The sequence below is a fragment of the Malus sylvestris genome, chromosome 17, assembly GCF_916048215.2.
Source record: "Malus sylvestris chromosome 17, drMalSylv7.2, whole genome shotgun sequence".
In the NCBI taxonomy this organism is placed as follows: domain Eukaryota; kingdom Viridiplantae; phylum Streptophyta; class Magnoliopsida; order Rosales; family Rosaceae; genus Malus; species Malus sylvestris.
This window is the reverse complement of record NC_062276.1, coordinates 1,531,683-1,543,924: the sequence shown is the minus strand read 5'-3', so window position 1 is coordinate 1,543,924 and position 12,242 is coordinate 1,531,683. Positions and strand designations below refer to the sequence as shown.

At 39.1% G+C, this 12,242-nt stretch overlaps 4 protein-coding genes across 10 annotated transcripts in view; 2 read left to right on the top strand and 2 right to left on the bottom strand.

The window, feature by feature from the left end:
* Positions 1-12,242, bottom strand: part of LOC126611242 (putative pentatricopeptide repeat-containing protein At3g01580) — a 94,980-nt gene that overhangs the window by 37,112 nt on the left and 45,626 nt on the right. The window lies entirely within an intron of this gene.
* LOC126611238 (disease resistance protein RPV1-like) overlaps positions 1-12,242 on the top strand; it is an 80,146-nt gene that overhangs the window by 32,845 nt on the left and 35,059 nt on the right. The window lies entirely within an intron of this gene.
* Positions 428-4,876, bottom strand: LOC126611237 (probable disease resistance RPP8-like protein 2). 3 transcript variants are annotated; one of them, XM_050279438.1, is made up of 3 exons: positions 1,269-4,876; positions 842-1,181; positions 428-721 (listed from the first exon to the last, which is right to left on the bottom strand). In XM_050279438.1, the coding sequence occupies exons 1-2, from the start codon at positions 4,618-4,620 to the stop codon at positions 883-885; spliced, it is 3,651 nt and encodes a 1,216-aa protein (XP_050135395.1). In that variant the 5' UTR covers positions 4,621-4,876; the 3' UTR covers positions 428-721; positions 842-882. The 3 variants fall into 3 exon arrangements, with proteins under 3 accessions (XP_050135395.1, XP_050135396.1, XP_050135394.1); XM_050279439.1 differs by having other exon boundaries at positions 842-4,349; positions 4,593-4,875; XM_050279437.1 differs by having other exon boundaries at positions 842-4,875.
* Positions 5,468-8,477, top strand: LOC126611239 (FT-interacting protein 7-like). 2 transcript variants are annotated; one of them, XM_050279443.1, is made up of 2 exons: positions 5,468-7,861; positions 7,977-8,243. In XM_050279443.1, the coding sequence occupies exons 1-2, from the start codon at positions 5,657-5,659 to the stop codon at positions 8,109-8,111; spliced, it is 2,340 nt and encodes a 779-aa protein (XP_050135400.1). In that variant the 5' UTR covers positions 5,468-5,656; the 3' UTR covers positions 8,112-8,243. The 2 variants fall into 2 exon arrangements, with proteins under 2 accessions (XP_050135400.1, XP_050135399.1); XM_050279442.1 differs by having other exon boundaries at positions 5,471-6,400; positions 6,500-8,477.

Sequence of the window (12,242 nt, the reverse complement as noted above, 5' to 3'; positions counted from 1 at the left end):
GGCGAGGACACACGCACTGGGTTCACAGACCACCTCTCCATTGCGTTAAGCAGTGCCGGAATCAACACGTTTATAGACTACGAGCTCAGAAAGGGGGAGAATATACAGAGAGAACTTGACCGAGAAATCGAAGGGTCGAGGATCGCGGTCGTCGTCTTCTCAAAGAGTTACGCGGAGTCCCGATATTGCCTGAGGGAGCTGTCGATGATCATGAGGTGCCGAGAAGATGAAGAGGGGAAAGTAGTCTATCCAATATTCTACGAATGAACTAATTGTTAGATCATTAACACTAATTTACAGACCCTAATTAAACTAACTGTGAGATTACTGAGCACTAATTAAGTAAAAAAATTAATTATGCAGTACCAGATTATCCCTTGAAGCAAAGCTGCAAAGGAGGAAGATGAGCACTAACTCGGATCGATCATTTAAATAGGAAAATGCAGCATTTAATAATCAATATATGATCAAAGAAAACAAAGAGTGGGAGTGACTGTTGTTATAACATCCATACTATCAAATAACAAAACGAAAACTTTAGCAAATCAGTGATCAAGTACTAAACACAAACATCAACAATTCCTTAAGATATAATTACATTACAAACCCAGTTTTGTTGAAGGAAATTTGAACATGTTCATAAGAACCTATCACCCGTTGCAACTCAACATGGACTAGGCTGTCAGGTTCCCTATGCGTCAAATGCATTGGGCGATGTTACCTGAAAGCAATAAACCAGTAAGAGCGTCACTCGAACTAGAACATGATTTCCATGTAGAAAACAAGCATCATTACGCAGTACTTGTACACATAAACACAGTACAAAAAAACCAAAACATACCCGATTACTGGAGAGAGAGCCTGTGCCTAATTCCGCATAGACTACCAGCTATCGGTAATGACTGTTGGCGAGTGAGTTATGTCATCCCAAATTTGCACCTTAGTTGTCGCAATGGTTGCAACAAATTCTTCCGGCATATTAGTTAATTTCAGCTGAGTGAGATTCTTCAAGTGCCTCAACCCACTTGGGACCTTCAAATTTGTGCACGCTCTTATCTCCAACTCCCTCAGATTTTGCATTGCCTTTTCCTCCACATCCCAATCTTTTAGTTGTTGGAGCTTCCACAACTTTAAAACCACAAGCTTTGGAAACCCTGTGGTGGAGCAAACCATCTTGATACCTGTATAAGAGTTGGAGTAAAAACTGAGGAATTTCAGGTTGGAGAGATTCTCTAACACGGGCATTGGATCAACTGACAGAGAAGCACCTGACAACGTAAGATCAGTGAGATTTTTGGGGAATTCATCTATCATGGAAGGATTTAGCTTTCCGAACAAATTTAGGCAGGAGAGACTCTCAAGGCCTGATAAGCACACGCAGACTAGATCACTGGGTTCACCCATTTCATCGATTGATCTCATTCTCAAAGACCGAAGGCTCTTCAGCTTAACAATCTTGTCTGCTAATGGTTTTTGCTCTGGCTGGCTTAACTGGAATGCCAATCCCAATTTTCTGAGGTAGATCAGCTTGTCCATCCAGTGGATCAAGGGACTATCTTTATCCAGAAATACTCCCCATAATGTCCGCAGATTCTTCAAGGAACTTCCACCTTGTTGATGCTTAAATTTACTCTGTTTACTCTGGTTCAAGTACAAGTGTCGAAGTGTCTGCAGTTTCCATATTGAACCAGGGAGAGTGTGCACATATGTATGTTTCACATCCAAGGTTTGGAGGTTCGGCAAGTCACCTATGGATGCTGGGACTGATTCCAGGAAAGTCCACCTCAAACCGAGATACCTCAACTCTTTTAGCTTTCCTATGGTATTGGGCAATTCAGGTCTGAATACACGTTCGAGATCAAGAACCTGTAGCCGATGGAAGAAACCACCTGCAATGCCTCTTCGTAGAAAGTTGCCTATTTCTTCTCCAGGTTTATTTCCTTCTCGAGTATCAAAGGAGAGGATGGAAACGAGATCAGGAATTGGAACGTTTGAGCTGTCACCATGAATAAGAGTAAATGTCTCATCGCTTCTGTTATAACGATCAGTAAGTCTTTCTTGGCTCATATCTGGCAACTCAAGTTTCTGTAGAGCATATGGCAATCGACATGTCTTGACTTCTCCGTTGTGCTTTCTTTTGACTACTTGAATCATGTTCAGGTGGATCAAGTCGGACAAATACTTATCTGCAACATCTTTGCCAGTTTCTTCTGTCTCCTGATCTCCTACCAAACCTTCTGCAATCCACAATGCGGTTAATCTCCTTGCCGGAATTTCAAAGTTGTTGGGGAAGAGTTTGAAGTAAGAAAGACAGTTTCTTAGATGAGGAGACGAGTGAATGGACCTTATAGTGAAGGTTTCTAACAATGGTGCATCATTCTGTTTGATGTATCTAAGCACCCCTTTGACCTCCTCAGCCATGCTCGCATCTTTCCCTAACATCAGATATCCAACATGGAAGATTGCTTGTGGTAAACCCCCACATTTATCTAAAATATCTTTTGCTAGTAATTCCTCTGTTGGCGGAAAGTGCACCATCTGGGTGAACAACTTCCAGCTCTCTTCTTTGGTTCGAAGTCGAAGTTGGTGGGGAGCGTCTGCTTGTGAAGCTACAATGTTGTCACGTGTAGTGAGCAGAATTTTGCATCCAGATGATGTTACTGGAAATTCTGCTTTCAGGGTCTCCAATTCTTCTACCGTCGAGATGTCGTCAAGAACTAAAAGGTACCTTTTGTCTTTCAAGACATCATGCGCCTTATGAATCCAGGATCCATTGCGATTTTTTTCCCCTTGTAGTTGAAGAGACCTCAATACCTGCTCTGCCACATCTTCCAAAAGTGCTTTGTTATCAGACTTCTGAGGTATAGAAACCCAGGCACGGCAAGGAAAATGGTCTACAACAACTCCATTGTCATAAATCTTCTTTGCCAGTGTTGTCTTTCCTATGCCCCCAATCCCCACAATGGAAATCACCGAGCGGTGTTCGTTGTTGGTTGTCAGTTGTGAGACCACTGCTTCAGTGTCTTCTTCCAAACCAACCACTGAGTTTGACTCTTCCCTTACTTCAATGTCATATGCTCTGATGCATTTCAAGAAAAGATCAATAGTATGATTTATGAGGTCAATGTCACGGGAAAGTTTCCTCCCAGCACTTGTTTTAAATAGAGGGTTTTGCCACATATTGAGTGAATTCCACTGAAAGGTAGTCAAAGATTTCTCTGCACTATCAAAAATTTTCCGGGTTTGCTCCAACCAAGACATTCTGGAATTATATCCTCCTCCTGTTACTGATGCGCCAAGTACGAGTTTATGCATTCTTTCCAATTGATTGCACAACGAAGTGACTTCATAAAATACTTCACCCAATAAAGGTGACTTCTTACTGAGGAACTCCTGCATCCTGCTTAATCTAGTTGAAATAATTAAGTCATCTTGAGTCTGATGTGGGGACTGATAGACGAATTTTGATGAATCTCTTCTTAAAAACTTGAAGCCATAACTATCTTTCCTTTCTAAGAGTTGTGTGAACCCAACGTGTATACACCTTATGTCCCCCTTGAGCTTTCTCCCGGCCTTCCAATTGTTGATAAATGATAGCCACCTAATTCTCTGCAAGTACTTGTCAATGGCATGATGTGCTTCATTAATCATCTCGTGCACTTCCTTCACCCAGGCCCCTTCAATTTCACTTTCGAATCGAATTCCTTGTACATCTTTCAGAAAATGATGCAGTTGCTGCAGTTGCAGGTTTATTGAAATTATTTGCTTTCCGGTATCTTTACGCATTAAATCTGGCTTTTGAGTGATGAGACGTTTTATGTTCTCTTCGACAGTGGACGCCAAAGCAGCTGCTGAGGAAACTTGTTCTTTGGACTGCACCCATTTTTGTTGACCATGTCCATGCACGGGCCTGGGCAGCAGGCTTATAATACTGGACCTTGACCTCTCCAGAGATTCGCCAATGCCAATCCAGTAATCCTTATTCCCCTCAAAGATATCCTTCATGCCCTGCTTAACAGTCTTAGTTTCTGTGAACAGCTCTGATACCTGCTGGAAATTTTCAGTGATCATATCGAAACATAATCTTTGGGTGTGGGAGTCTCTTGCGATCCTCTGTTTCTCAAAGGTCGCAACCAAATTTTTTGCTCTTAAAGCCATGGATTTGGCTTTATCCAACAATGCAACCTCAGTTTCATCAACTCCCTTCACAGTTGCTCCATCAGGATTAGAATCCCAGATTTTGCGTGCTCTTGCGCCTATAAGACCACTATAATGCATGATTTTCTCTGCATCCTCAACGATGGCATGCAGTAACCTCGACTCTCTTCGAATCCACTTGATGTCTTCCTCTAAGAACAGAAACGGCGCATAGTTGATGTAGAAATAGAGAAACAATGGGGTAAGGCCGACACAAACAAGTGCTTGATACAGTGATATGTGATTTACATAACGGCAAATAAGATACACAGCAAAAAAGACAAGGAAGTGAGCATTGTGGAGAATGGAATCAATGAATGGCGAGGAATTGGTTGCTCTCTCCTTATTGTATGCAAAACTAACCATAGACAGAACTTTATCAAAATAATTCGAACCTCGATCTCCAGCAGGGTTCAAATCCATGACTTCTCCGGCGGCCGCGAATTGATGTAGCAGCAGCTTTGGTTTAAAGAAAACGGATTTGCTCAATTTGCAGTGAGTGCAAGGAGAAACAAATTGAAATATTCAAGGAGAAGAAAGAGTAGAGGAATTTGCTTTTACGGACACTGATCAGGTTACATTATTCTTTTGAACTTTTTTGCTTTCTCAGACCATTGAAGGAGTCTCTCCCTTTCTCTCTCTCTCTCTGTAGGGTACGCAGCTCCATGATTGATAAGGGAGGCCGATGTAGGAGTAGGTAGCACATAAATTATTGGGAATATATTTTTTTTTGGAATTGGATCCCCTCCTAAGCAAATGGTGGGGATCCTCATGACCACATAACACAGGTTGTTAGATTTTGATCCAACAGTTATAAATAGATGATCATTTTAAGAATTATAATAATTATAGCCGTTGGATCCCGTGTTGTGTGGTCATGAGGATCCCCACCATTTTGCTTAGGAGGGGATCCAATTCCCTTTTCTGTTTTTTTTTTTTTTTTTGTGGTTTGTTGTGAAATTAAGGATATGTGTGTAATGAGATATAAATAAATAAGAAATAATATTTACAAGGTTCGTTAAGTGTGCGTCCTAGGGACAGTAACAATAACATTAATCTCTCTCATTAACAGAAATTACAAAGCAATAGAAACAAGGAGACTATATGTTTTCTTCTTGTGGTTTAATTTTAACCATATAATTTTATTAAAGTTAAATTTAACGGTGATGAAGGTTCCCAATTTTATTTTATTTTCTAAGAAATGGGGATCCCTTCCCGGCCTGCTCTTCTCTATACGGCTTTTTCTACATTTGTAAACTAATCTCCACCCACTTTTCTTGACCCTGTTTATTCATAAACGACTATAGTGCCATCCATCTGTCATCGACCTTTACCACGTGGTTCTGTTTTTCGTTGTTCATGCATTTAACATTATCTGTAAATTTTCAGCTACCTTTTTGGTTCTCTCTCTCTCTGGTACTTATTTTCTTGCTATTCTTCGTTGACTTCGAATCCAGGAATGAGTAACCTCAAGTTAGCGGTGGAGGTTGTGAGTGCCCATAACCTTATGCTGAGACATGGACAAAGCACAACCAGTGCTTATGTGGAGTTCCTGTTCGATCGTCAGAGAGCCCGAACCAGCACAAAAGCAAGAGATGTCAATCATGTTTGGAATGAAACCATCTTCTTTGATGTCTCCGATCCAAACCGCCTGCGTGACCTCGTTGTTGAGGCCAATGTTTTCCACAATGGAAATGCCAACTCTACAACTTTCCTTGGAAAAGTTTGTCTGCCTGGGACATCATTTGTCCCATACTCTGATGCTCATGTTTCGCTCTACTCTCTTAAAAAAAGAGGTGTTTTCTCTTTCTCCCGCGTTAGAGGAGAGCTTGCTCTGAAGGCTTACCTTGCAAACCCAAATCAATCGCAGCCATCGGTGAACCATGAGGCGAAGTCCGAATCCCATGAGCCTCCTAAAGTTGCTCCGAAGAACTCAGGTTCTTCATCTCGACCGTCTGATTATCTGCTTAAAGAGTCAAGTCCTTACTTTGGAGGGGGGCAGGTTGTTCGTGGGCGATTTGTGCGTGGAGACAGTCCAGTCATCAGCACCCATGAGCTTGTCGAAACAATGCATTACCTGTTTGTACGCGTTGTGAAGGCCCTCGACCTTTCTTGTCGTGACGCATATGTGGAAGTGAAAGTTGGGAACTGCAAAGGAATTACAAGAAGTTTGGAGAAAAAGCAGAACCCTGAATGGAATGAGGTGTTTGCATTTCTTAAGGAAAATCTGCACTCATCTGTTTTGGATGTTGTGGTCAAAGACAATGAACTTGTAAATGATGACTTTGTTGGGTCTGTGCAGTTTGCTCTCGATGAAGTTCAGACTCGAGTTCCAGTGGCTCCGGAAAGGCATCAGCTAGTAGACAAGGATGGGAAGAAGAAGAGGAAAGGGGAACTAATGCTTGCTGTATGGTATGGCACTCAAGCTGATGAAGCTTTTCCAAATGCCTGGTATTCTGATATAATTCTTCCTGATGATATGTCTTCAGCTGCTTATACACATGTCCGCTCAAAAGTTTACGATTCACCAAGATTATGGTACGTACGGGTAAAGGTGATTGAGGCACGGGACTTGGTTGTACCTGACACATCTCGAATCCCAGATGCATACGCAAGTATACAAATCGGTCATCAGTGTTTAAAGACAAAAGAAGTTCAATCTCTGAACCCAATGTGGAATGAGGAACTTATGTTTGTCACTGCCGAACCCTTTGATGATCAACATCTGATCGTTTCTGTTGAAGATCATGTATGTCCAGACAAAGAGGAGACATTAGGAAGAGTTTCCATAGCATTGAACTCCGTTAAGAGGTGCGGTGAATCTGCTGATGATGATCAAATTATCTGTGGGCAGTGGTTTAACCTTGACATGTCTCTGTCAAATGCCATGGAGAAAGATAGAGATCATAAGTTTTCCAGGAGAATCCATCTCCATGTTTGTCTAGATGGAGGGTACCATTTACTTGATGATTCTTCTAACTATTGCAACGACCTGCAGCGGCCTGTTGGTGTCTTAGAGCTCGGAGTTCTAAATGCCAAAGACCTAATGCCAATGAAAACAGAGACTGGGAAGGCTACAACTGACTCGTATTGTGTGGCGAAGTTTGGCGACAAATGGGTTCGTACTCGAACCATAACTAACAGCCCAAGTCCAAAATACAGTGAGCAGTACACTTGGGAGGTATATGATCCTGTCTCAATTCTCACAGTCGGGGTTTTTGATAACAGGCAGATTGGCAATTCAAGTGGAAAAAAAGATAAAGAAATTGGCAAGGTCCGGATTCGAATCTCTACCCTCGAATCAGACCGCGTGTACACACACTGTTATCCATTACTATCCCTTTCTCCTTCTGGTGTCAAGAAGACGGGCGAATTACATCTTGCAATAAGGTTTTCATGCATATCATTGGCCAATCTGATGTTGATTTACTTTCAACCCGTTTCGGTAAAGGTGCAGCCAGGCACATTGAGGGATCAAGCTGTGTTGGTGGTGGCAGATAGGCTTGCTCAGGTAGAACCACCTCTTGGGAAGGAAGTAGTTGAATACATGTACTCTGATGCTGCAGATGTTCATGTTTGGAGCCTGAGGCGCAGCAAGGCAAACTTTTTCAGAATGATGGGTGTTTTATCCTGGTTCATTTCTGTTCTGAAATGGTTTGATGAAGTATGTGCATGGAGAAGTTCCATTATAACAGTGCTAGTACATGTCCTGTTTGTGATGCTGGTGTGCACTCCGGAACTTATTTTGTCAACTGTTTTCCTATACATGTTCCTTACAGGGATTTCGAACTTGCGGTACCGCCCAAGACACCCTCTCCATGTGGACACAAGGCTCTCACATGCAGACGCTGCGCACCCTGATGAGCTTGATGAAGAATTTGACACATTTCCAACTTCACAAAACGATGAAATAATGAAGATGAGGTACGACCGCTTGAGGAGTATTGCCGGAAGGATTCAAACTGTGGTGGGGGACGTTGCAACGATGGGGGAGCGGATTCAGGAATTTCTCATCAGTTGGCGGGATCCCCGCGCCACTTTTATATTCATCACTTTCTGTCTTTTTGTTGCCATTTTGTTGTTTGTGACACCGTTGAAGGTTGTAGTTATTGCTGGTGGGTTTTACTTGATGAGGCACCCCAGGTTGCGGCGTAGGAAACAAATGCCATCAATCCTGGCTAACTTCTACAGAAGGTTGCCCGAGAAGTCGGAGTGTATTTTTTAAATACCCCATTATTCACTTATTTAGATGTGGTAAAGTTAGTACCTTTGAATTTTCATGGTAATTCTTGTAAAACTTGCATGCTTGCTGCTCGAAAAATTCAAGCATACGGCTGTCGTAGTTCTCTCACAGGAAGTGGGCTTCAACCGTGACGTGAGTCCCACCCTCTGTTAGGGGGCTGCCGTATGTAACAGCCCGTATACAAGGATTTTGTCGTGCTGCTGTGATCTCCCAAATTAATTATTGATTTGGAAAAGCGTCGGTTTACAATTCGGAGTGCAAATTGTCTGCCCTCCTGTTTTGGTGTTATTTTCATCCCCTACTATTTTATGCGGTCACAGTTAAGCCACATTAATATTTTATATTGATTTTTTTATAAAGATAATAAGACAAAAAATAGTAAGAATATAAAATGTTAACGTGGTTTAACCGTGACCGCACAAACAAAAATGAATGGGGAGTGCACCAAAACAGGATGGCAGAGAATCTGCCTCCTTACCATTCTTGTTTCATGTCTCTCTCTGACTAACAACAGTGAAAGCCAAATCTAGTGGAATCTAGTTGGGAGGCAGATTCTCTGCCCTTCCACTTCCCGTGCCCTTTCGTGCCCTTCTGTTTGTGTGATCACGGTTAAGTCACATCAACGTTTTATATTACTATTTATTTTTATCTTATTATCTCTATAAAAAAAATTAATATAAAATATTGACGTGACTTAACCGTTACCACACAAAACAAGAGAACAATAGAAGTGGGAGGACGGAGAATCTACCTCCACCTAGTTGGGGTAGAGATTAATAATTGCATCTGCACATTTTAATAAGGGAAAATTAGGTTCACATCTTTCTTTTTGTTACTCCATTGATTAAAATCCTATTCATTTTCAATTTTTGATCAAGGTCCTTGAGTATTAATAACATCATCAATTATTTGAATAATAAAATATTTTTATTTTTAAATATATTCCTTTTGTGTTAAAAATATTACAATTAGTATATTTATATTTATGGCTAAATTTTTTATCATATATTTGTATTTTTAGTTTGTACCAATTTTTAATTTGCAAATATTTTTTAATTTGTACCAATTTTCTTTTCATTTTTAATTTGTACCCATATATTAGTTTATTTTTGTGCCCATATTTTTTAAAGTTTTATTTGTGTTTGTACACATGTGTATACCATCACGTGACATTGTATATTTAATTAATGATAGAAAAATTACATATGGTATATTTATGTTTTATGCCTAAACTTTGTATCATATATTTATATTTTTAGTTTGTACCCACTTTTAATTTGCAACATTTTTTTTTTTAAATTTGCAGTATTTTTTTTTAGTTTTATTTTTACCCATTTATTAATTTCTTTTAGCACCTATATTTTTAAAAATTCATTTGTACTCATAATTTTTAATCTTTTATTTGTACCCTAATTTATTTATAATGTACCCATTCTTCTTTATTAATGTACCACTTTGTTATATGTGAAATGTATCAATTTTTTTTGTAAAATGTAACAATTTTTTAACACTATGGATACATTCTTTTGCCATTTATTATTTCTTATTTTACATAGTTTTTATCCATTTATTCAATTAAAATGTTTGAATTTTTTTTATTATAACCGTTTCTAATAGTATTATAATGAGGGATTTTAAATTTATAGGATTATAAATCTCATAAAATATCAAACAATTAATGTCAAAACTATAAGAATATAAATATTAATAGTAATATAATGAGGTGTACAAAGTCAAGGGACATTGATCAAACTTTGAATACTATTAAGGTTTTAATCAAAGAATGTTAAGAATTAGGGACCACAGTCAAATTATCCCCTTTAATAATGTAGCATTTGGTTCTATCTGACCGAAAAGGTGAGGTTGGGGACGGATTAGAAGAGGATCCTCTCCTAATCTTAAAAAATGGAGTCAGCTGAGCAATAGTCTTTAAAATTTAATTCAACGATTACAAATAGAAAAATCTTTTAAAAATTATAATAATTATAAGAGGAGGACCATTATGTAGCATTTGGTTCTATCTGACCGAAACGATAAGGTTGGGGACAATGAAAATGACGGAGTAGTCTTATTTTTAGGTCAGATAGAACAAGACAAGACTTACTATTTTATCAACAACAAGACAAGACTTATATTTTATAAACAATATACTTGTATTATAGAGGCAAGACTTACTATTTTATCAACGACAAGACAGGACTTATATTTTATCAACAGTATACTTGTATTATAGAGGCAAAACTTACTATTTTATTTGAAAATGATGGAGTAGTCTTATCTTTTCACAACATAATTGTATTATATAGACAAGACTTACTATTTGATCAACAACAAGACAAGACTATTTCACCTAAAAGTATTCACTTTGGTTTGATTTGGTTCTATCTGACCTGTTGTGAAAAGAAGAATTCAAACCAAAGTGAATACTTTTAGGTGGAATAATCTTGTCTTGTTGTTGATCAAATAGTAAGTCTTGTCTCTATAATACAATTGTTAATGATTTTATTTACTTTATATGCAACTATACATATATCGATTATTTTACAACATATTATAATTATTTTCACGTGGGCATGGGTCGGTTCGGCCCCGCCCCACTTTCAAATTGTCGATCAAATTGAATAATGTTACGAGGTTCAATCAAATCGACTGAAACTGAACCTTTCAGTTGGGTTTTTTTTGGGGGGGGGGGGGGGAAACTTTCAATGTTGGTTTTGTCCGCTTCAAAAGGGCACACTTTTTACAAAAACCAAACCAAATCGAAGGATCTACTATGATCTAAGAGCAACTCCACCGTGGTGGATTGCTCGGGGGGCAGGCCAGAGAAAAGGGCCCGAGGCCCTGTGGATTCGCTCTAGCGTGAAGGGAGCCCAAGTGGAGGTGGAGGCGCGATCTCAGGGCCTATGAAGAATTGCCAGCCTGAGAGCCCGAGAGCCCGAGTGGATGTGACGCCAAGGCTGACGTCAGCCCGGTGTCAGGCCATTTTTTTTATTTTTTTCTGTCAGGCACATGCACCCCACTCCCGAGTGGGGGCGCGTCGCCCGACATCTTTTCAGAAAAATCAACCCACCTTTTAGACTGAAATGATACCGTTGGGAAGCCACGTGGCTTCCCACGGTCCATTCGATCTCAACTGCTCTTTAACTTGGACCGTTTAATCTCAACGGTAAAAAAAATAAAAACAATCTTATTTAATATCAACGGTCGATATTAATATGCTTTATAAATAAATAAATAAAAGAAAAAATAGTTTTAAAATTAAGAAAAGTTACCGTTGTGACACGTGGCACAATCTGAAGTGTTGGAATTCAATTTTTTTAAAATCCAATTGTAGAGATTAATTATTTGAATAAAAAAATTTAAATTGTAAAAAATCCGAAAAAAATCTGAAAATTTAAAAAAAAATTGTTTTTACTTTTATATAAAAATCTTATCCGAAATTACAAATAAAATTATTTTGTATTATTTTATAACTTTTCGGATAATAATACATGGTGCAACGAGAACGATTAAAAATCTTATCCGAAATTACAAATAAAATTATTTTGTATTATTTTATAATAAAAAAAATACTACTATTTTATTGCCTATTGCCAGGGCTATTGAAGTGCAACGGTTGAGATGCAAAAGTGTATTGCCTGGGGAATTACTGTTCATTAGGGCAATTATTGTTCACTGGGTGGATAACATAGTGTATTGCCTGGGGGGAGGGCTCTAACGGTGGAGTTGCTCTAATGTGTTTTCCGTTGGCCGGCTTTTATGTCCACCCCTAGACAATTAATTTGAGTCAGCAACTTGGAGT

Coding starts and splice junctions, on each gene's coding strand:
- LOC126611239 (XM_050279442.1), top strand. CDS start 5,657: ATGAGTAACCTCAAGTTAGCGGTGGAGGTTGTGAGTGCCCATAACCTT. Junction 6,401..6,499: donor AGAACCCTGAATGGAATGAG/GTGTTTGCATTT, acceptor GGGTCTGTGCAG/TTTGCTCTCGATGAAGTTCA.
- LOC126611237 (XM_050279437.1), bottom strand. CDS start 4,620: ATGGATTTGAACCCTGCTGGAGATCGAGGTTCGAATTATTTTGATAAA.